General features: G+C 41.5%; 1 protein-coding gene across 11 annotated transcripts in view; it reads left to right on the forward strand.

Moving 5' to 3' along the window:
* Positions 1 to 23525, forward strand: part of SRPK2 (SRSF protein kinase 2) — a 257229-nt gene that overhangs the window by 168963 nt on the left and 64741 nt on the right. For all 11 annotated transcript variants that reach the window (XM_047825648.1, XM_047825707.1, XM_047825722.1 and 8 more), the window contains one exon: positions 10826 to 10977. In XM_047825648.1, coding sequence (XP_047681604.1) covers positions 10826 to 10977 — 152 coding nt within the window. The remainder of the gene's footprint in view (positions 1 to 10825; positions 10978 to 23525) is intronic.

Here is a 23525-nt window from a genome sequence, read left to right on the forward strand (position 1 = left end):
ATTTGCTTTTAGTGTCAAATCTAAGAAACATTGTTGAGCCCAAGATCATGAAGATTTACTTGTATTTTTTTCCTGTGAGTTTTGGAGTTTTAGCTCCTTTATTTAAGTCTTTGATCCATTTTGAATTAATCGTTATGTGTGTGTGAGGTAAGGTTATGACTTCATTTTATTGCATGCAGGTAACCATTTGTCCCAATACCATTTGTTGGAAAGACCATTCGTTCACCATTTAATTGTGTTGGCACCCTTGTTGAAAATATTTATGGGTTCCCTGCATGGCTTGCTAAGGGCTTCTAACAACTCTTTTTTAATTATTATTTTTTAATTTAAATCCCAGTTGGTTAACATAACAATTTCAGCAGTAGAGTTTAGTGATTCATCACTTACATGTAACACCAAGTGCTTATCCCGACAAGTGCCCTCCTTAAAGCCCATCACCCATTTAGCCCATCCCCCCATCCAATACCCGCCAGCAACCCTCTGTTTGTTCTCTGTATTTAAGAGTCTCTTATGGTTTGTCTTCCTCTCTGTTTTTAAATTTTCTTTTAACGTTTATTTTTATTTTTGAGGGGGGTGGCATGAGCGGGGGAGGGACAGAGAGAGGGAGACACAGAAGCCGAAGCAGGCTCCATTCAGAGCGTGATGCAGTGCTTGAACTCATGAACTGCAAGATCATGAACTGAGCCCAAGTTGGATGCTTAATGAACTGAGCCACCCAGGCACGCCCCCCTGCCTGTGTAAATTTTTTTTTTAAATCCCTCTCTGTTTTTATCTTACTTTTGCTTCCCTTCCCCTATATTCATCTGTTTTGTTTCTTAAATTCCACATATGAGTGATATCATATGATACTACTTTTTCTCTGACTGACTTCGCTTAGCCTAATACACTCTAGTTCCATCCATGTTGTTGGAAATGGCAAGAATTCATTCTTTTTGGTCACTGAGTAATAAATATTCCATTGTATATATAAACCACATCTTCTTTATCCATTTGTCAGTTGATGGACATTTTGCTCTTTTCATACTTTGGCTATTATTGATAGTGTGGCTATAAACATTGGGGTGCATGTGCCCCTTCGAATCAGAATTTTTGTATCCTTTAGTTAAATACCTAGTAGTGCAACTGCTTGGTTTGGGTAGTTCTATTTTTAATTTTTTGAGGAACCTCTATACTGTTTTCCAGAGTGGCTGCACCAGTTTGCATTCCCACCAACAGTACAAAAGGGTTCCTCTTTTTCTGCATCCTTACCAACATCTTGTTGCTTGAGTTGTTGATTTTAGCCATTCTGACAGGGGTGAGGTGGTATCTATCTCATTGTGGTTATGGCTTGTATTTCCTTGATGATGGGTGATGAGCATTTTTTCATGTGTCTCTTAGCCACCTGGATGTCTTTGGAAAAGTGTCTATTCATGTCATTTGCCCATTTCTTCACAGGATTATTTGTTTTTTGGGTGTTGAGTTTGGTAAGTTCTTTGTATTTTGGATACTAGCCCTTTGTCTGATAATGTCATTTGCAAATACTTTCTCCCATTCCATGGGTTGCCTTTTAGTTTTGCTGATTGTTTTATCTTGACGAGGTCCCAATAGTTGGTTTTTGCTTTTGTTTACCTTGCCTCCAGAGACATGTAAAGTAAGAAGTTGCTGTGGCGAAGGGCCTGTTCTCTCTTCTAGGATTTTGATGCTTCCTGTCGTACGTTTAGGTCTTTCACTGATTCTGAGTTTTTGTGTATGGTGTAAGAAAGTGGTCCAGGTTCATTCTTCTGCGTGTGGCTGTCCAGTTTTCCCAACACCATTTGCTGAAGAGACCATCTTTTTTCCATTGGGTATTCTTTCTTGTTTTGGCAAAGATTAGTTGGCCATACATTTGTGGGTCTATTTCTGGGTTCTCTGTTCTGTTCCATTGATGTATGTGTCTGTTTCTGTGCTGCCACCATACTGTCTTGATGAGTACAGCTTTGTAATACAGCTTGAAGTCCAGAATTGTGATGCCTCCAGCTTTGAATTTCTTTTTCAACATTACTTTGGCTATTTGGAGTCTTTTCTGGTTCCATACAAATTTTACAATTGTTCTAGGTCTGTGAAGAATACTGGTGTTTTTTGATAGGGATTGCATTGAGTATGTTGATTACTTTGGGTAGTATCGACATTTTGACACTGTTTGTTCTTCTAATCCATGAGCCTGGAATGTTTTTCCATTTCTTTGTGTCTTCAATTCCTTTCATAAGCCTTCTATAGTTCTCAGCATATATGTTTTTCACTGTTTTTGTTAGGTTTATTCCTAGGTGTTTTATGGGTTTTTGTGCAATTGAAAACAGGATCGATTCCTTGATATTTCTTTCTGCTGCTTCATTATTGGTGTATAGAAATGCAACTCATTCCTGTACATTGATTTTATGTACTGCAACTTTGTTGAATTCATGTACCAGTTCTAGCAGTTTTTGGTGGAATCTTTTGGGTTTTCCACATAGAGTATTATGTCGTCTGCAGAGAATGAAAGTTTTACTTCCTCCTTGCTGATTTGGGTGCCTTTTGTTTCTTTCTGTTGTCTGATTGCTGAGGCTGGGACTTCCAACACTATGTTGAGCAACAGTGGTGAGAGTGGACATCCCTGTCATGTTCCTGACCCTATGGGGAAAGCTCAGTTTTTCCCCATTGAGGATGATATTAGTGATGGGTCTTTCATATGTGGCCTTTATGATCTTGAGTTATGATCCTTTTATCCCTACTTTCTTGAGGGTTTTTATCAAGAAAGGATGCTGTATTTTGTCATATGCTTTTTCTGCATATATTGAGAGGCTCATGTGGTTCTTATCTTCTCTTTTATTAATGTGATGTATCACATTGATTGATTTGTGGATATTGAACCAGCCCTGCATCCCAGAAATAAATCCTGCTTTATTGTGGTGAATAATTCTTTTAATGTATTGTTGGATCCATTTTGCTAGTATCTTGTTGATGATTTTTGCATCCCTGTTCATTAGGGAAATTGGTCTGTAGTTCTCCTTTTTAGTGGGATCTTTGGTGTTTGAATCAAGGTAATGTTGGCCTCGTAGAATGAGGTTGGAAGTTTTCCTTCCATTTCTTTTTCTTGGAACAGCTTCAAAAGAATACATGTTAACTGTTCTTTAAATGTTTGGTAGAATTCCCCTGGAAAGCCATCTGGCCCTGGATTCTTACTTGTTGGGAGATTTTTGATTAGTGATACAATTTCTTTACTGGTTATGGGTCTATTCAAATTTTCTATTTCTTCCTGTTTCAGTTTTGGTAGTTTATATGTCTCTAGGAATTTGTCCGTCTCTTCCAGATTGCCCAATTTGTTGACATAATTGGTCATAATATTCTGTTATTATTGTTCATATTTCTGCAGTGTTAGTTGTGATCCCTCCTCTTTCATTCGTGATTTTACTTATTTGGGCTCTTTCCTTTTTCTTTTTGATCAATCTGGCTAGGGGGTGATCAGTTTTGTTAATTCTTTCAAAGAACCAGCTCCTGGTTTCATTGATCTGTTTTTTTGGTTTTTTTTTTTTTCTTTGATATCATTGATTTCTGCTCTTATCTTTATTTCCCTTCTTCTGCTGGTTTTGGGCTTTATTTGCTGTTCTTTTTCGAGCTCTTTTAGGTGTAAGGGTAGGTTGGGTATTTGAGACCTTTCTTCCTTCTTTATGAAGGCCTGGATTGCTATATACTGCCGTCTTCTGACTGCGTTTGCTGCATCCCAGAAGTTTTAGACTGTCGTGTTGTTATTTTCATTGGCTTCCATGTACTTGTTAATTTCCTGTTTAATTTCTTCGTGAACCCATTCATTCTTTAGTAGGATGTTCTTTAATGTCCAAGTATTCATGGTGTTTCTAAATTTTTTCTTGTGGTTGATTTCAAGTTTTATAGCATTGTGATCTGAAAATATACAAGGTGTGTCTTGTACTTGTTGAGAGCTGATTTGTGACCCAGTATAGGATCTATTCTGGAGAATGTTCCAGTGCACTCAAGAAGAATGTGTATTCCTTTTTAGAATGAAGTGTTCTGAATATATCTGTTAAGTTCATCCAGTCCAGTGTGTTATTCAGAGCCATTGTTTCCTTATTGATTTTCTGCTTAGAAGATCTGTCCATTGTTGTAAGTGGGGTGTTGAAGTCCTCTACTGTTATGGTATTATAATAAATGAGTTTCTTGATTTATATATTTGGGTGCATTCACATTGGGTGCATAAATATTCACAATTGTTAGATCTTCTTGGTGGATAGACCCTTTAATTATGATATAGTGCCCTTCTTCATCTCTTGTTACAGTCTTTATTCTAGAATCTAGTTTGTCTGATGTAAGTATGGCTATTCCAGCTTTCTTTTGATGACCATTGGTATGATAGATGATTTTGCATCCCCTTACTTTCAATTTGCAGGTGTCTTTAGGTCTGAAATGAGTCTCTTGTAAGCAGCATACAGATGGGTCTTGTTTTCCTATCCATTCTGATACCCTTTGTCTTTTGATTGAAGCATTTAGTTTATTTACATTTAGAGTGAGTACTGAAAGGAATTTAGTGTCTTTGGGTTGCCTGTAGAGTTGGTGTTTCTGGTGATGTTCTGATCCTTTCTAGTCTTTGTTCCTTTTGAGGTTTTGTTTTGTTTTGTTTTGTTTTGTTTTGTTTTGTTTTGTTGTTTCTCCAGAGTACCCCCTTTAAATTTCTTGCAGGGCTGGTTTAGTGATCATGAACTCCTTTAGATTTTGTTTGTCTGGGAAACTTTTAATCTCGCCTTCTGTTTTGAATGACAGCCTTGCTGGATAAAGAATTCTTGACTGCATATTTTTCTGATTCAGAATATATCCTGCCATTCCTTTCTAGCCTGCCAAGTTACTGTGGATAGGTCTGCTATGAACTTATCTGTCTTCCCTTATAGGTTAAGGACTTTTTTTTCCCCCCTTGCTGCTTTCATAATTCTTTCCTGCCTGTATACGTTGCTAATCTGACTATGATATGCCTTGGTGATGGTTGGTTTTTGTTGAACCTAATGATGGTTCCCTGTGCTTCTTGTTTTTTGATGTCTGTGTCCTTCCCCAGATAAGGAAAGTTTTCTGCTATAATTTGCTCACATAAACCTTTTGTCCCTTTTTCTCTCTCTTCATCTTCTGAGGCTCCTATGATTTGGATGTTACTACCTTTTAATGAGTCACTTGAGTTCTTTAAGTCTTGTATCATGATCTTTTGCCTTTGTATCCCTCTTTTTTTTTCCTCCTTCATTATTCTCTATAATGCTAATTCAATGCTTGATCCATTCTTGGTGTTGTGGCATCCATCTATCTGAGATTGTGTCTTAGTTGTACCATTTTAAATTTCAGCCTTACTGTATTTTATAGCTTTCTTTAAAAAAAATTTTTTTTAATGTTTATGTATTTTTGAGAGAGACAAAATATGCGCAGGAGAGGGGCAGAGAGACGGGGGAGAGAGAGAGACAGAATCCAAACCGTGCTCCAACTCTGAGCTGTCAGCACAGAGCCCAATGTGGGATTCAATCTCACAGACTACGAGATCATGACCTGAGTCAAAGTTGGATGCTTAACTGACTGAGCCACCCAGGCACCCCAGATTTTATTTCTTTTGTCTCTGCAGAAAGGGATTCTTTTATGTCTCCTATGCTTTTTTCACCCCAACTAGTATTCTTATTATCATGGTTCTGATTCTAGTTCACACATCTTATACCTATGTTGATTTAGTTCCTGGCTTTCATTTCTTCCTGTTCTTTCTTTTGGGGTGAATTCATTCATTTTGTCATTTTGGAAGAAAAAAAATTAATAAAATAAAAATTAAAAACAAAACAAAATATCAAAAAAAAGGAAGCTAGATCCTAGGTGAGTTTTGTTCTACTTGCTCAAAGAAGTTTTATGGAATACAGGAAAAAGGGAAAGGAAAGGGGAAAAAAAGGTAAGAAGAACTTTGAAAATTAAAAAACTCATATATAATAAAATAGAATTAAAGAAAATAAAATGAAATAGAATAAAAAATTTTTAAAAATAAATGAAGTAAAAAACAAGTTTTTCTTTCTGTATCTAAGAAAGAGAAAGAAAACAAAGAAAAAAGAACATTTTAAGCAAAAACTGAAGCAAAGAAAATGAACACATAAAGGAACCAGCAAACAGAATGAAACCTGAATGAAGTTACATCCAGTGTCCCTTAGAACTGAAACTACGAAGGATTCTATAGTCCATACACGAAGCTGGTTGGAGTGATTTATGTTGGTCTTCTGGTGCCTGTGCTTGGAGAGTGCATATGGGTGGAGCTTGATGTAATTTCTCCATTCTCCACTAGGTGGCTCTGCTTAGCCTACTGGGGTGGATCCATGTGCCTGTGTGCTGTGTGTGCACAGGGGAGGTGGAAATGGCTTCAACCAGCTCCCTAGTATCTAGCACAGCAACTTTGAGTTCTCACTGACCCGCGATCAAGCCCCTCCTTTGTCAGCCCTCTGTCTACTCCCTGTCTCTACCCTGTCCGTGTTCAAGCTGTCCACTGCCAGGTGGCACCTCCCTCTAGAGTTTTATCTTAGATGGGGTTTTGTTTCAGAATTCCATGCTTCAGAGTCCTCAGCGGCTTGGACCTACGCTGACTCTCTGGGGAGGGTCTTACTGAGTGATGGCCGAGTGCCACCCTACGCCAGAAAAACGTTCATGCAATCGCAGCGGCAGTGATTCAGAGATTATGGCAAATCACAACACCCAGCCAGTGCCAGGTTTCATGGCACTCTGGCGTTTGAGTCCCTATACCAGCATATGTGCTGCTCTCCAGGGTCCACTGGGACCTTTGCCCCAGGGGAGGCCATATGGCCTCTACCAAATACACTCCAAGCAGGGCAACCACTTCTCCCTGTGTAGCACACAGACCCCTCAGACCCTGCAGCCTGCTCCTGGGGATTTGCCCTACTTCCTCACCAGAGCACTACCAGGCACTGAGCTCGGGAACTTCAGAGTTTATAGAATCCTGGTGGTATTGAATCCTCTTCTTTCTCTCTGGCAGTGGTTTTGGGGAACAGGTTCCTTGTTCAGTCCCCTGCGAGGGTTTTTACTCTTTCTCTCTTTCTCTCCAGCTACTTTGGTGGGGAGTGCTTTTCTTGTACGATCCCGATGCACTGCTTTCTCTGCCTTTCTCTTTCTCTCTCTGCCAAAATAGCTCACCACCCTCCACGGCTTCTTTGTCTCCCCCGGTTCACCTGCCTGCACTGCGTATGTGCCAAGTTCTGCGGCTCAAGTTACGAAGATTGTTGCGTTAATCCTCAGATCAATTTCCTAGGTGTTCAAAATGATTTGGTGCTGATGTAGCTGCATTTCAGGGAGGAGACAAGCTCAGGTTTCCATGCTGCTCCGCCATCTTGATTCCTCCCCAGTGCTTCTAGTAATGATTCAGTGAAATAACTTTTTGATGGTTCTCATTAGGATTGATGAAAAGGTACTTTTAAAATCTGTTGATATATTTTTTAAGTATGTACTTGGTGATATAAACTGCCTGCTACCTCTGGATCTTTTAAATAGTTGAGATTTAACCAGGCTTAATTAAAGTAATACTGTGGAAGCCACAAGAATCCACTTTGAAGAAGCCAGCCTTCAAGATGGTGTGGCCTCCTTCTCTTGTGCCTATACCTGCCCTAAGACATATTTACTTGTGTTTCTCCTATGTGGTAGGCAGTAACAAAGATGAATGAGATGAAAAAGAGTCATGATCAGCACCATAACATTTGGCAGTTATGTTGTTCTGAACCTTACTATGACGATTTAAGTGATTTGATAGTTGGTGATCATTGATGTGAGGCATGTTACTAGGAGAAGCCTTAGAAAAATTCACCATCATTGGTATGACCAGGAATCTCTGATTTTTTAGGCCAAGTACTCCTCTGGTTTTTATCTGAAGAGCCTAGGGTGGTGCTGTCCAGTAGAACTATAATGTGAGTCTCATTTGTAATTCGAAGTGTTCTAGTAGCCACATTAAAAAAAGTAGAATCAGGCGAGTTTAATTTTAATAATATATTGCATTCTATCCCAAATATTATTGTTTTAACATATAATAAATGTAAACTTATTAATAAAATATTTTACATTTTTTGTATGAAATCTCAGAAATCCAGTATGTATTTTACGCACGTAGCATGTCTTGATTTGTACTCTCGTCCCATTTCCAGTGCTCAGTACAGGCATGTGGCCAGTGCCCACTGATTAGACAGCATAGCCCTAGGTGTTAGGATGTGATAGTTGAAATATTACTTCAACATTACTCAACTTCCTTTCTACTTCAAAGTACCCTGACTCCTTCCTTTAACTTGAGAGAAATAAGTGGCCTTGGGGGCGCTTTCTGCCTGCCTGTTCAGTGTGGTCCTCACTGGAGGGAGAAGAGGTGCCTGCCTGCTCATTGAGACCAGAGGGTCTGACAATTTTGTTAAGTGATGTGGACAGCTCAGCAAATGGGGGGACAATAATTAAGAGAAACACATTATGATGAGCCTCTCAAATGAGAGAAAATGGGCCCATGAAAATGAGAATTTGTTTTCCCTTATTACAGATACAGTCTACTCTGTAGGAATAAAGCTAAGTACAGAAAACACTTGTTAGAGCAGTGGTTCTCAAATGGGTATGATTTTGTCCCCAGGGAATTTGTTAATTTCTGGACATAGTTTTTGATGGTCACAACTGGCGGTGGGTGTGGATGTTACTGACATTAATGTCTTGAGGCCAGGGATGCTTATAACATTCTACAGTGTACAAAACAGTCCCCACTACAGTGAATTAATTACCTGGCCCAAGGGTCTGTAGTGAGGAGCACAGGTAGAAGATTCTCTAGTTCTGTTCTTTTCATTAATTGTTACATAATTTCTATAGGGAATATAACATGTTTTCTTTTAAATTTGGAGAATCTCCTCATTTTTTCGTGTAAAATTTCTAAGCGTTTCTGATTGAGCACATTGGTCAGCTCAGTAGTTTCTGCTCACAGCCCTGAAGAATGAATGAATGGTTCTTGTGAGACCATTCATCTTGCTCACCTCCCCTTCCCTCTGGTGCAGCCCTCTCCTGCCTCCCCTTCTTCCAGCCTCTCTTTTGTGCATTGCCATTCTACTTTCAGTAAGAACATGTATGTTAAAAAGGAAAGGAGCATTTGCAAGGCTGCCAGAAAGATTAGTACACTTCCATAAGGTCTGTTAGATGTATTTTTGGATGTATTCTGGCAGTGATGTGGGTGTTTGGTTGTGATTATCCCCTTCCAGGGCTACATCTTGAGCAGTGGTTAACTCAGGATGTGATCACCACCCTGTTCCTAACGTTTGTCACCCAGGGAGCTGTAACTTTGAGTCTCCATAAATTGTGGCAAATAGCAATCAATACAGGTTGTTTTCAGCTCATAAGCGTTCCTTAGTCACTCTGCCAAAGATACTCAACTTGCCAGTGCTTGCCTTTCAGGTTACCTGTGCGGCACAGTCCCCACCCCTTCCTCGTGACTGCTGGGTTTCTGCTGCCTTCCACCCTACCCCCCTTTGTTGCTTGTGGCACTTTGAGTTTTGGTGGCAAACCACATAAGTGACCTTTAGCCAATTTATGCTAAGAGCAATACAGTAAATGCTATTTGGGGGCTGTCAGATTGGGAAGAATTTAGAGGTCCGGCTTAGAGAGGGGCCAGGGTCAGGTGGCTCTGCTGGCCCTGCCTCTACTGGCAACTGCAGATGAGCTTGCTGCCCGTGACAGCCGGCCTGAAGGTTCCAGGCCTGTAGAGTCAGCTTCAGCCGTCTGTGCCCTGAGCGGTATGACAGTGAAGAAAGCTGATCAGAACCAGCCTTCCCTTGTGTAGGGAGGAGCAGTCTCAAAAGGTGCTTTTCGAAGGGGGGCACGACTACTGGCAGTCCAAAAAGAAGAGCAGTTGTGCACACATCAGTGCTTATGGGGTTCCCCTTGCTCCCCAGACTAGAGACCCCCTCCTTACCCTGTGAACCTCTCTGGAGAACACCTCTGTCAGCCCGATTTCCCTCGCCTGTTCGTGCACTCTGTGTGCTGGCTCAGGAAGAGTTTCTCCTCGAGTTTCTCTAGATACCTGAAAGAAGGCTCTCGTCTGTAATCTCTCAAGCTTAGAAACATTTTTTTGTATTGTGGGTTTTCTTATCTTTTATAAAAGAGCAGACTAACCATTATTTAGCCTTTTTGTGACATTTGGAAATTAGCATTTTGCAAACCTTGGAAACCTTGCATTAATGTATGTGCTGCTTTTGTATTTGACTGACAGTGGGTGTTTTCATTGTTTAATTTCCAGTTTGGGGTAGTATTTTTGATAAGCAAGGGAGATAGATGGCTGAATTCCTTAATGAAAATAACTGTACATCAGTTAATAGCATGTATTAGCTTTTACGAGTTATCCCGGAAACCTAACCACATTGTACTGTTTCTATGGGAAAAGGAATTCTGATTTTAAAATAATGGAAAATAAATCCTTTTATAAGCTCAGAGCTGCTTTCATCTGTCTTTTTATAATCTCTGTGGGATGTGTTCTAACTTAATAAGGCTATATAGCATGGGTGGGGGGGGGTTCTCTTTCTGTTTCCCCTTTATTTCATAATATTGTCAGGACTTACGAAATTTTGAAGCTCTGAGTGAAAATGTGCCTGCAAAGTGTGATTTTTTTTTTTTTTCCTCTGGACCTGTATGTTGAAACCTTACTTGAATTTAGCTAAAATGGACGTGGTGCATTAACCAGCATTTCTAGCTAGTGTGTGACAGGTTTATTTTTTTCTCGTGTTAAGAAACTCTCATGTGTGTCCATAATGCAAGATTGGCTTCTGAGTAAATAGGAATTCTCCTTCTCCCGTTTCAGGCCGGAGCCTCAGCAGAAAGCTCCCTTAGTTCCGCCACCGCCGCCTCCACCACCGCCACCGCCTCTGCCAGACCCCACGCCCCCGGAGCCAGAGGAGGAGATCCTGGGATCAGATGATGAAGAGCAGGAGGACCCCGCCGACTACTGCAAAGGTGATCGTGCCTGCTTGTCACTGATGCAGACATTGTGGTCTATGTTAAATTCACCTCTTGGTGTCAACACCTTTTTTTTTTTTTTTAATGTTTATTTATTTGAGAGAGGGAGAGCGTGAGCGGGGGAGGGGCAGAGAGAGAATTCCAAGCAGGCTCCGTGCTGTCAATGTGGAGCCTGACCTGGGGCTCAGTCACACGAACTGTAAGATCGTGACCTGGTCCAAAGCCAAGAGTCAGATGTGTAACCAACCCAGGCGCCCCTCATTTTTAATTTCTAGGTCATTAAGTATAGAGTGGTACCAGAAAAGGTAAGAGATAGCAGAAGGAAAACTGTAAGAGATAGACAGTATATACATATGTACATACATACTTTCAAGAGGATTTTAATCTAATAGAATTAAAGACACTGTAAGTAGGACAGTTAAGGATAAAAACAGCAGCAGCTATCTAAGAAGAGCATAGACTAGAAGGTACCAGGCTCCTGAGGGGAGCCAGTGTAACGGTTGTGCAAGGCAATTGACTTTAAGTTTTCAGACTAAGAGTAACAAGGAACCAGTCCTTTTCTCTGTATAACATTGAATTACATAGTATTCATTGTCTGTGGAAAGAAAGCCTGCTCATTTGTTTACAGAGACAGACTTTTTCCTGGCATTGTACTCAGTGAAAAAGACATTCTGTGGGCTTTGCCATTGTGTGACACAGTGGATTGTGTTTTTAGCTGTGATTTCACAGAAGACATAGAAATTACTCAGGTGAAGTGTTCTTGTATTGCTTTGTAAAGATCAAGAGCATATAGTTAAACTCCTAAAAGGCAAGCATGTTGTGTGATGAATATTGAGGACAGTGTGATCCGGACTGTATGCTTTGTGTAGACTGGACTCTTGAGAATGTAGGAGAAAGGGAGGTTGATGTGTCCATTTGACCACCTCTTTGTTACTTAATTTACTCATTTGGACTTTCATATTCTCTCTCTCTCTTTATTGGACTATCATTCTCTTTAGTAGATTATCACAGTCTGGAATTCTGAGCTTCTGAACAATTGATGAGACACTGACTTGCTACTCATTAAGTTCAATGTAATCAGATTCCCCCTTTTTTTTTTTTTTTTTAAGAATTTTATTTTTATTAGTTATTTTTAAAGATTTTTTTTTAATTTTTTTACATTGATTTATTTTTGAGAAACAGAGTGAGACAAAGCGTGAGCAGGGGAGGGGCAGAGAGAGGAGGAGACACAGAATCTGAAGCAGGCTCCAGGCTCTAAGCAAGCAGTTAGCACAGAGCCTGATGCGGGGCTCGAACTCACAAACTGTGAGGTCATGACCTGAGCCGAAGTCGGACGCTCAACCGACTGAGCCACCCAGGCGCCCCTTTATTAGTTATTTTGAGAGACAGACAGGGAGACAGAATCCCAAGCAGGGCTTGGGATTGATGCAGGGCTCAAACCCACAAACCGTGAGATAATGACCTGAGCTGAGACCGAGAGTCAGACACTCAACTGATTGTGCCACTGAGGCACCCAAAGTAGATCACATTCTATACAGAAAAATAATAGATGGCAGGAGATGGATACCTGGTCAGGCCATAGAGCATTAATGAATCCCTGACTCCATAGTGTCTTGTATGAATTTATCTAGTGATTGCAGGCCGTCTGGGTGTTGGTTATGGAGTACCATTAGAAACTTTTTAAGTCTCCATTAAGAGGAAGAGAAGATTATGTTCTGTTGTAAAAGTTTAAGAACTCATCTTCTACTCTAACCATAGAGTGGGTTTCCACACCATAGGTGTGGGTTTCTACACATGGAATCAATGTTTTCCTTAGAAAAAAGAATGTAGATCTTTAGCATTTGGAGGAGTAGTGATTATGACCTCAAAGGTCTAAGCCATCCGGTATGGAACATAACAGAGCCTGTGGAAAGGTGAAAAGATAGAGGTTTTACATCCTCCCTCTAAATCTGCATTTCTTGGTTCACAAATGAAGTTGTTTGAAGAGGAGATTTGGACAGTTGTCTTTGATCTCACTGCTTAGGCCGTGTTGTTAGCTTGGTCTGCAGGAACAGTTCTTTTAGCACATGGGCTCTACCGTGCGGGAATGGGAGCTCTTGTTCTCACATCTGGCACTTGAGTGTGTGGGTCAGGAGATGTAACCAGTACTCTCATTTATCCCTGTACCATCTCTGTAGAGCAGCAGAGGGGACAGACACCTCAGACTGAAATATAGGGCTGTGAATGAAAGATTTCACGGTCAGGGCTGATTTTAGGTAACATTTGCTGAACTCGAACCAGTACTAAAGTCAGCCTCACTGAAACATGTGAGAGATGTAAGCTTCTCTGTCTCTCTGTCTCATTCCTGACTCTGGCAAGTAACTTCTGCTTCCGGTCAGCATTACATGTAGTAGACGCCTTGCTCTGTGAATTTTGTGATCTAGATCGGAACATTTTGTCTAAGATAATGGACATAAATACATTCAAGGGGTCAGTGGAACTGATTGGGAATGTCTGGGGCAAGAACTGTGCCCCATCCCCCGCCCCCCGCCCCCAGCCACAAGTAGAGTTTAAGTTTCCAACTTGCTAATTATTCACATCTGAGTTATTTAGTAAATTTTGGCTACAGTCAGGTACATTATTCTTTGTAACTATAATACAACCATCAAAATCAAGAAGTGACCTTTGTGGGGCCCCCTGGGTGGCTCAGTCCCTTGGGCATCTGACTCTTGGTTTTGGCTCAGGTCATGATCTCACAGTTTGTGGGTTTGAGCCCCACATCGGGCTCTGTGCTGACAGTTCAGAGCCTGGAGCCTGCTTCGGATTCTGTGTCTCCCTCTCTCTCTGTGCCCCTCCCCTGCTCACGTTCTGTCTCTCTCAAAATAAATAAATAAATAAATGAAAAAAAAAAAAAAGACATTAACATTGTTTATAGCTCTACTATTCATTCCTCAAACAACATTCAGGTTTTGCCAGTTGCCAATATCGTCCTTTATATGAAACCAGTCCTTCCCAGGCTCATACTACGTTTTGTTTTCTTGGGTTAAAAAACAAAATGCAGCTGATCTAACTGGCCTTATTAAGCAGTTCGTGAACCGGGCAGCACCCGCCTGTATCTAGCAAGTGGAGATGCTCCCGGAGTTGTACAGAATGAGAACTTTGAGGGTGAGGCATGGAGTTACTAGCTGAAGAAAAGAAAGGACTGTTTCTTGCCAGAATATCTTCCTTTGGGGTGGGGTGAGGGTAGAGAGCAGCAGGATTTTTATCATGCAGATTACCTCATTTGTGCTTATCTGGAAACTTCTGGTTGACTTTTAAAAGGTCACATTCCTGGGCTAGGTTTAAACTAGAATTAAGTCTTGGTTTGCTGTTGTGTTGGGGGGTGGGGATGATTCCAGTTTGGACTTGTTTTTTGTTTGTTTGTTTGTTTGTTGTTTTTATTAACACTTGTTTCTTTAATCTGGAACAATTCCTTAGTCTTTTCTTGACTTTGACATTTTTGAAGATTGTAGGCCAATTATTTTGTATAAGGCTTCTTAATTTGGTAAACTGTTTCTTTATTTTGTAGCTGTTTTGGTTTGTTTGTTGTTTTTTTTTAAGTTATCTCTGTGCCCAAGATGGGGCCCGAACTCACAACCCCAAGAATAAGAGTAGCATGCTCTAGCAGCCAGCCAGGCACTCCCAGGTTTCTTAATTTGGAATACCAAAACAGTGTTGTTCTGTGAGATGTGTTCTTACTGCGTTTTGTCAGGTAGTATGCGAGTTTGGTTTGCACCATTACAGTTGGTGTTGGTTATTTTGTTTAAGATGGCGTGTGCCAGATATCTGTCCTGTGAAGTTACTCTTTCCTCCTGGTAATTAGTTAGTACTGTATGTTGTTGTGAGTTACTTTGAGACTATAAATATCCCCCTGCCAACTAACTTGCTTCCTTCTCCCTCTTCTTCCTTCCTCTTCCTGTCTCCACCTGTCCCTTCCATCCATCTCTGTGTCTCGTCATTCTTTCTAGTTACCTCAGATGGGCTCATTCATGGAGTTCCCTTTTGTTCAGTGAGTTCTAATTAGTTATTCTCCTTATTTATTTTGATGGCCCAAATTTGGCCATAAGGAGCTCCTTCAGGTTGATTCTGTATCCTTTTGAGATGTCCCTGTCATTCTTTCCAACTTTCAAGTATAGTACACTGTTCCAGGCTTGTCTCGTATTTTCCCTACTCCAGCCCTGGAATCCACTCTTTCTACAAGGAGCCCTCGTTCCTTTTAGTGGAGAATAGTGGTTAGGAAACAAGATCTAGGCATCGGATGTGGTTATTGCTGTTGAGGCAACAGTGCTTCCAGATACGTTAGCCTAGAGCTAGGGACACCCGCACACTCTTCCTTTATGTTTATATCTATTTCTATATTTATATTTGTTTCTATTTTTACTTATGTATATATTAAAACACATAAATTAATCAGATATCTCTAATTCCACCCTAATACCAGGGAATTCAGCCCAATTGTCTCCCTTTCTGTACTTCCGAGTTTCTTTCTTCGACAAATAGGAGGCTAGGTTCTCATTATCCTTGTTACGTTTAATTGTTTGATTAATTTCCTTGTATGTGATGAATCACCAGTCATCCTCACTGCTGTTTGGGGCATCTGTCCCCTTCCGGCCTTACTTAGCCTGTGCTCAGATATCTTCGCTGCTTGGCCCTATCTAGTGATGACTGTGGACTGAATTGTAGAGGAAGGGGAAGGGCAGGGGTGGCTTTGGCAGTTCAGGAATATGATTCCCTTAGTCTGGTGAGGTGTCTTTTCTGTCTTCTGGTCACTTCTGTTTTCTTTGACTTCATTCCTGGAGAATGAATCTGCCAGCCACTTTTTAGAAAGAAAACATCATCAACAACGAACCACACTACCCTGTTTTATCTCTTCACAAAAGAACTATTTGTTCACCTTAGGAAAAAGGTTATGTTGGGGGTGGAGTGTGGAAAGTCCCCCACCATCTCCGCACCCTGCGGTAGCTGCGGTAAGCAACTGGGTGTCTGCCCTTCTGGATCATTCATCACCAACCAAATTGCATCTCAACATTCTACCTTCTTTTTACCTCTTTACGGGTCTTTCCCCACTCAACACACAGGAAACCTCAGCCACTTGAGCACAAAGGCCACTGTGTAAAGTTCTCATATTGATAAAGCATTCTTCTTTGCTCCTTTCTGCTTGCCTGTGCGTTCTCTTTCTGCATAGCCAGCCTGTGCCCACTTATCTCAGTTTTTGCTCTCCCGCCAAACTCAGGAGGATTATGGCCTCGGTGTCTGAGAGTCCTGGGTTCAAAATCTGGCTTCCCAGTGCTATGTCCTCAGACAAGCTCCTTTCCATCCAGGCTTCAGCTTCTTCATCTGTGATATAATATCCTCTCTCCGTGTAATGTAACATATAACCACATCGTACCACTCAAGATTTTATGAGGATAAAAATGAGACAAATACATGAAGTATGTGCCATACTGCCTGGTACAGGGAAGGTGCTTAGGAAATGTGAATTTTAGTATCCTCTGCTCTGTCTTCATTTATTCATTCTCCCCTCAGGACTGTTCCTGCGTGTGTGTTCGTGCTGGTCTCCTTGTGGCCTCACTGCCTCCCTCTGCTAGGCCTGTTTCCCTGGCCTCTGGAGAGAGAGCTGTGTCGGCATGGTTTCTCTCTTCCTATCTTGTTTTGATGTCGCTTCTGGGCAGTTTGTTTGGATTCTTACTTCCAAGCCCAGGAGATAACACGGATCAGGCACGGGGTGAGCCAATAAACAGACACTTTCCGGGAGGCCCTTGTGCAATCCTGCTCATTTGGTGAGTGTCTCTCGGACGGACGGACGGGGTAGAGCCCCCTGCTCTGGGGGGATTGCCGTGTAAAGTGGCTTTTCAGAGTGTGACCTTTGTACCACCTGCATCGGAACCGCTAGGGGCACCTGATACGTGGTCCTGGGCTGGACTGTACATCCAGAGTCGGGACCCCTGGGAGTACGCCCCGTACTGCACGTGTTTCACGGGCTCAGCAGGCTCCTCCAAGGTATGTGCCATGCCTCCAGAGCACCACGGCTACCACGGAGAAGTGGCTTCCGTTCACTTCCTGCTGTGTAAGGGGAATTAACTGCTTTGACCTACCTTATGTTTCAAAATGTTTCTGGCCCTCAGCATGTATTTGCTACAAGGACTGGTCCGTGGTGACCTAGGCACCTTGCTGTGTTAACATCCTGCTGCCTGCACTGATGGACTCCTTGGAGCTCCTGTGTTTGGGCTCTCTTAAATCATCCTTCAGGAAGTTGGCACCTTGTACAGTTTCATCACCTGTATTGTTTCTGCAGATACTGATTTCAGCACTTTCATGGGCTGACTTGGTAAGCAAGTGTCATTTCCTTAGGCCTTCATCGAACCCTGAATCACATCTTAATTAGGCCCCTCCCTGTGTCCCTCACAATGGTGTCTGTCACAACCTGCCACCCCCCAGTAGTCGTCATGGTGTAGAATTGCACATGTATTTTTGCATGCATCTGTGATCTCCTTCTCCTCAGTCTGGAAGATTGCCTGTGGGCAAGGGCTGTGTATTTTGTCAGCCCCACCACAGTGCAATAAATATTTTTGGTTGGATGAAAGAATTGTCTCTAGTGTTAGGCTCCAGCTAAGGGGACAGACAGTACTGATGGTACCTGTGTCTCAGAAGGCGTGTCAGGAGTGAGGAGGTCGATGCACCGTGAAGGGCGCACAAGTCGGAATGCACATCTTGCATTTCCTCCCTGGATCTTAAAATTATCCATAATGCTCCAGAGGTCTTTATTATACACATTTGAGTGACATTCAGTTTGTTTCTTTTGCGGCTTAGGAATATCTTCTTCAAAACGTAGCATAAAAATGTAAATATTCACACACTAGAAAAATGTCAGATGACTTGTAAAAAGTTTAGACTGGCTGAATTTTAATAACTCTCAAAGTTTAATGGAGGTTATACGTTCTCATCAGCCTTGTCTTTCTCAGAGTATGTGACTTATGACTTTTAGCTTTAGCTTCTTTTAAAGAAAGCAAGGAATATACCTTACATAGGGTTGCCTTAGAAACCGATATCATACAGCTGGTGTTTTATAGAAGTGTAGTCTTTAGTCTCTCTCTCTCTCTCTCTCTCTCTCTCTATATATATATATATGTATATATATATAGAAATATAGAAATATATATCATGTAAATATATATGATAACCTTTATTCATTCACAGTTATTTTCCTTAAAATCACTAAAGCTGTGCACATATTTAATCCCACCATGGTTGTCTATGTTTTTAAAATTAGTTGGCTTAATTTGGCTTACTTAAGGCCTTAAAAAGAAATTCTCTTTATCTCTATGAACAGAATAATAGATGCTCTTGAACTGATTACATAGGCCTTCTCAACATTTCTTTCATGGGGCCTGAGGAGATTCTGATGCTTGATAGACCCTGGTGCTGTGAATTGCTGCTGACCAGGGTATTGATCCCTAAGCCTTAGTTAGCATGACAGTTGAATTCTTTGAGGCTTACTATGTGTACAGTGTTGTGTTTTACTACAGGGAATATAAAGGTGAGTGAGAAACCAGCCCCCACTCTCTAAGACTTCATGGGCTAGAATATAAACTAGTCAGTGACAACCTCTGCTGGTCTTGCGTTCGCAGTCTGTCCCTGGACCTAGTAGAATAATCTGTGGCTTGCTAAATAGTGACCGAAGAGAGCAGATCAAGAAACTTTTTAAATACCCCTTTTCATCTTTATTGTGTAGTTAATTGTAAGATGAAAAAAAGATGAAAGATTTGTGATTGCCTTTAGAGGAATAAGTTTGTTTGGTTAGAGGTAAAAGACTTCATAGAAAATGTAAAGGGGGCCTTGCCACTTGGGATTTATTAGACTTTGTTGATAGCATAGGGCACTTCTCTGACCCCACCTGCAGGCTGGGAAGGTTCTCTGGAAAGCTCTAAGTGACCTTGTTTTCCAGCAAATAGCAAGCTAAAAGCTGATGTGTAGGTTAGGTTGAAGACGTGTTTGGAAGCATGATGTAGAGGACGAAGATGAAGGTAAGAAATTTGTACATGAAGTAAATTAAAACATCAGTTAGGAATATATAGTGAAAAATACAAAGTTGAACACAGAACAGTTCATGTGTGTTTATGTCAATTTCTTGGGATTTTCTGCACATACAGTCATTTATCCTTTCACTGCAGATACACCGCCCCCCCCCCCGCCCCCTGTTAACATTCTTTATGCATTTTATTTCTCTTTCTTCCTGCATAAGGTTGAATAGAAGTGGTAAGAGTGGCCATTGTTAATTGTGTCTGATTTTACAGTTAAATGTGTAGGTATTTTTTAGGTCTCTTTACAGGTTGTGATGGATCATAGATTGAAATGTAAAGCTAAAAGTATAAAGCTTATAAAAAGAAAAAAGTAGGAGGATATCTTCACAGCCTTGGAGTAAGGGAAGATTTCTTAGAGAATATGCAAGACATATTAACTACAGAATAAGAATTAATAAATTGGATTTCACCAAAATAAAAAATACTTGCAGATTAAAAGGCATTTTTAAAAATGAAAAGACCAGGGGCGCCTGGGTGGCTCAGTCGGTTAAGCGTCCGACTTCAGCTCAGGTCACGATCTCACGGTCCGTGAGTTTGAGCCCCGCGTCGGGCTCTGGGCTGATGGCTCAGAGCCTGGAGCCTGCTTCCGATTCTGTGTCTCCCTCTCTCTCTGTCCCTCCCCCGTTCATGCTCTGTCTCTCTCTGTCTCAAAAATAAATAAACGTTAAAAAAAGAAAAAAAAGAAAAAGAAAAAAAGAAAAGACTAGCCTCAGACTAGGAGAAATATTGGCTACATAGATAGCTGACAAAGAACATGACTGGGAGAGAGAACATAGGAAGTCTTGTGGTTTTGGAGAAATATTCTTCATGTTGATTAGGGCGTAAACATTTGTCAAATCATCAGGGAATTGTGTGCATAAGACATTTGATTTCCATTGCATGTAAATTTTATCTCTATTTAAAAGAAGGTAGGGACAGCTGGGTGGCTCAGTCCTTTGAGCTCAGTCTGTTGAATGTATGACTTCGGCTCAGGTTATGATCTTGTAGTTTGTGAGTTCGGGCCCTGTGTCGGGCTCTGTGCTGACAGCTTAGAGCCTGGAGCCTGGTTCGGATTCTGTGTCTCCCTCTCTCTTAGCCTTCCCCCACTCGTGCTCTGTCTCTCTCTTTCTCAAAAATAAATAAACATTAAAAAAAAGAATTGCTAAGTAAAGGTTGCCATACCTACTTACGTGTGGATTATAGGATTTGTGTGTGTGTGTGTGTGTGTGTGTGTGTGTGTGTGTTATCTCTTTGCTTGTTTTTCTTGGTTTTCTGTATTGAGCATGTATTTCTTTGTAAGTAGGAAAAAAATGTTTTTAAAAAGAAAAATACAGCAGTGAGTAGGAACCATTGTAGATTTTGCACAGAGAATTGCTATATTTAAAAAAAGATTAATCTGTGAATCTTGAATGACTAGAGAGAGAAGATACATAGAAAGGCGAGGTCGAAAAGCAAACAGCACCACAGAGGAAGCATCTTGATCATTTGACAAACAACTGAATATGGAGGACAGCAACGAAATCATTCCAAGTCTTGAACCTTGATGTGACTGGAAGGAGAGCAGTGCCTTCTGGGCATCTTTTTTTTTTTTTAAGGACCCTGTGAATTTTGAATCTGCTTGTTAATTCTTCTTGGTATTGGATATTATTTGGCTATTAAAAAAAAAAACTTCCAGCCAAATAAACATGCAGCCTTGCCCTACCAAGTGAGCAGGAATTTCCAGCACTGCGTTCTGTGTCCTGACTCCACCGCAGCATTATTCTATTTGATTTTTTTCTGGGCTGTTTTTTTCTTTGCCCCAATTTCCTTCTAATTTTGTATCTTGTATTGTGGTTTTACAAACTGCCTCAGTTCCTTCTTGGAAAGTAGATTTGGCACTGTTAACACGAACAGTGAAATCATAGTTGGTCTGGGGAAATTTTGTTGAGTTTGACTTTATTCATTTTAGTTTAAAGAAGCTGGTGTAGATATCAAAAAGACAACTAGCAGTAGGAGTCTGGGGCTTGGAAGAGCAGCTAGCAAATGGTGTAGTAAAGAATTTAACATTGCCCAAAGAGAGGTCTGGCCTTTTCCCTAAGTTCTGTGTGATAATGTCTAAGCTCTTGGAGTGTCCAGCCTCGTAAGTGTCTGTTTACCTGGGGGCCTCAGGCCATGCACTGGCAGAGCCCCAATAAAGACTCTGGGCTCCAGGGCTAGATGAGCTTCTGTGGTTGGCAGTACTCTGTGTGTGGTCACCTGTCATTACCCAGAGGAATCGGCTCTGTCTAGAACTCCGCTGGCAGGGAACACCTACGTGCTGTGCGTTTGGGACCCTCCTAGATTCTGCCCCCTACATCTCTTCCCTTGATTGATTTTAATCTGTGGCCCTTATGTTGTAGTAAGAGGTGACCGCGAGTGTAGTACCCTTCAGGGAGTTTTGCAAGCCCTTCTTACAGATGATTAACTATTACAGCCGAGCTGCAGACTCGCAGCTGGTGTCAGCCAAGAGAGCCCCGCAGTTCCGTGCGAAGTCGACGTGGTCTTGTGGCCTCCTCCCCAGCCTTACACAAGTACTGCAGATTTGGTAGGAAAATAAATCATGCAGGAGGTGTTAAGTGAATAAAAAAGATGCAGAAAGGCTGTTCAGGGACAGGGCTTTGAGAGATTCGGTGGAATCTAGGAGGAGAAAGAACGAGTTGAAAGAAACAGAGCAGCCAGGGAGGTAGGAGAGCAGCCAGAGACTGGGGGTTCCGCTTGACATGGAACAGATTGGGGAACTGAGCACACAGCAGCTCTGTTCGTCTCCGTGAAAAATCCCTATACATATTCAGTTGTGTGAGTGGAATTTTCCAGTTTTTGGGTATAGAGGGGTCTTACTTGCATTCTAAATGTCAGTGGTTCTTGTCCCTACCTGTTAGCTCCCTGCACGGTTGGCACTTTGGGATCTGCATGTCCCCAGAGGTGGGTGGCATGGGACCTGGGCCGGAGCCACTGTGACATCTGTCATGGACTTCCTCGCTGCTCCGGGCGCTGCCAGCACCCACTGTGAGAATGCTTTTGGCCATGCTGCCGGGGCTTTCCCCGCCGTGCTCGGTGCCAGAGCGGGACTGGGTGGTGCAGCAGCAGTGACAGAGCCCAGTCCAGATGCCGCCTCTGTCTCCACTTAATCCAGCAGGGGTGTGCACAGCACCACCTGTGCCACTGCACCTGTGCACCTCCGCGTGCCCTTTGTGGATACGGTTCCTGCAGCCACCCCGCAGCCCTCTCTCTGCTGGCCTGTGCTGCTGGGCTCGGGAGTCTGCTTCAGAAAGAGTGCACTCAGTGATGGCTCGCTTTCCTGCCCCATCCTCTCCCAGTCCCCTTACGGACTCCTTCTTTGGCCAAATAAATTCCTTTTACCTTCCTTCTTTGGCCAAAACCCAAAGCACTCTTGCACGTCATTTCTTTCACTGTGGTGGCTCCTCAGGACCATCCACCGATTATCTCGGTGGGCCCAAGCATGTTTGATTCTTATGTGGGGTCTAAAGATTGTGAAAACACTTTTTTATAAACAGAACCTAGTAATGGGACAGGTTTTGGAATAATTTATCTTCTCCCTTTTTTAAAATTTATTTTTACTGAGATACAATAGACACACAACATTATGTAAGTGTAGGGTGTATGTCTTCTGAGTTAAGGTGTTGATTTGGTTCATTTATATATTGTGCCATGGTTACCCTCCTTAGTGCTAGATAACATTTCCATCGTGTCACGTAATTATCATTTCCCTTTTTTGGTGGGAATGATTACAGTCTAGTCTCTTAGCAACTTTAAAGTTTATAATAGAGTTGCCTGTAGTTTTTATTTCCCACGAGGCTAGTAGATAAAAAGAACTGTATTCTTAAGAGTTCCATATCCAGGTCCCTCTCCTCCTTAGCATTGATGTTCTGGATTAGGCAGAATCATGATGATTTTCCTATTTGTCTGTATTGGATCCTGAGTCAGCTTAGAATTGAGAATATTGAAATGAAGTAAAAGAGTTTTAGATTTTGTTGTTGTTGTTGTTTTCTTTTTCCTATTTTATATTGACTAGCAGTACTTGAAAACCTGCTATTTTTTTCCTCCTGCAGTTTTCTGTATTGATTACAATACTTCCCCCAAACCCTAATCCATGGGGGTTATTTTCCAGGACCCTCCAGTGAATGCCTGAAGCTTCAGGTAGTAGCAAGCCCTATATATACTATGTTTTTTTTCCTATACGTACATGCTTGTGATGAAGTTTAAATTGTAAACAGATCAGGCACAATAAGAGATAACAACAACAATAATAAAATAGAACAGTTATTACAATATACTATAATAAAAGTTATTGTGTAAATGTGGTCGGTCTCTCTCTCTCTCTCAAAATGTCTTACTGTTTGTACTCACCCTTGTGGTAGTGGTGATGTGAGATGATAAAATGCCTGCTAGATGGCATGAAGTGAGGGAATGACAGACCTAGTGTTCGGC

Source organism: Prionailurus viverrinus, chromosome A2 (genome assembly GCF_022837055.1).
Source record: "Prionailurus viverrinus isolate Anna chromosome A2, UM_Priviv_1.0, whole genome shotgun sequence".
NCBI lineage: Eukaryota > Metazoa > Chordata > Mammalia > Carnivora > Felidae > Prionailurus > Prionailurus viverrinus.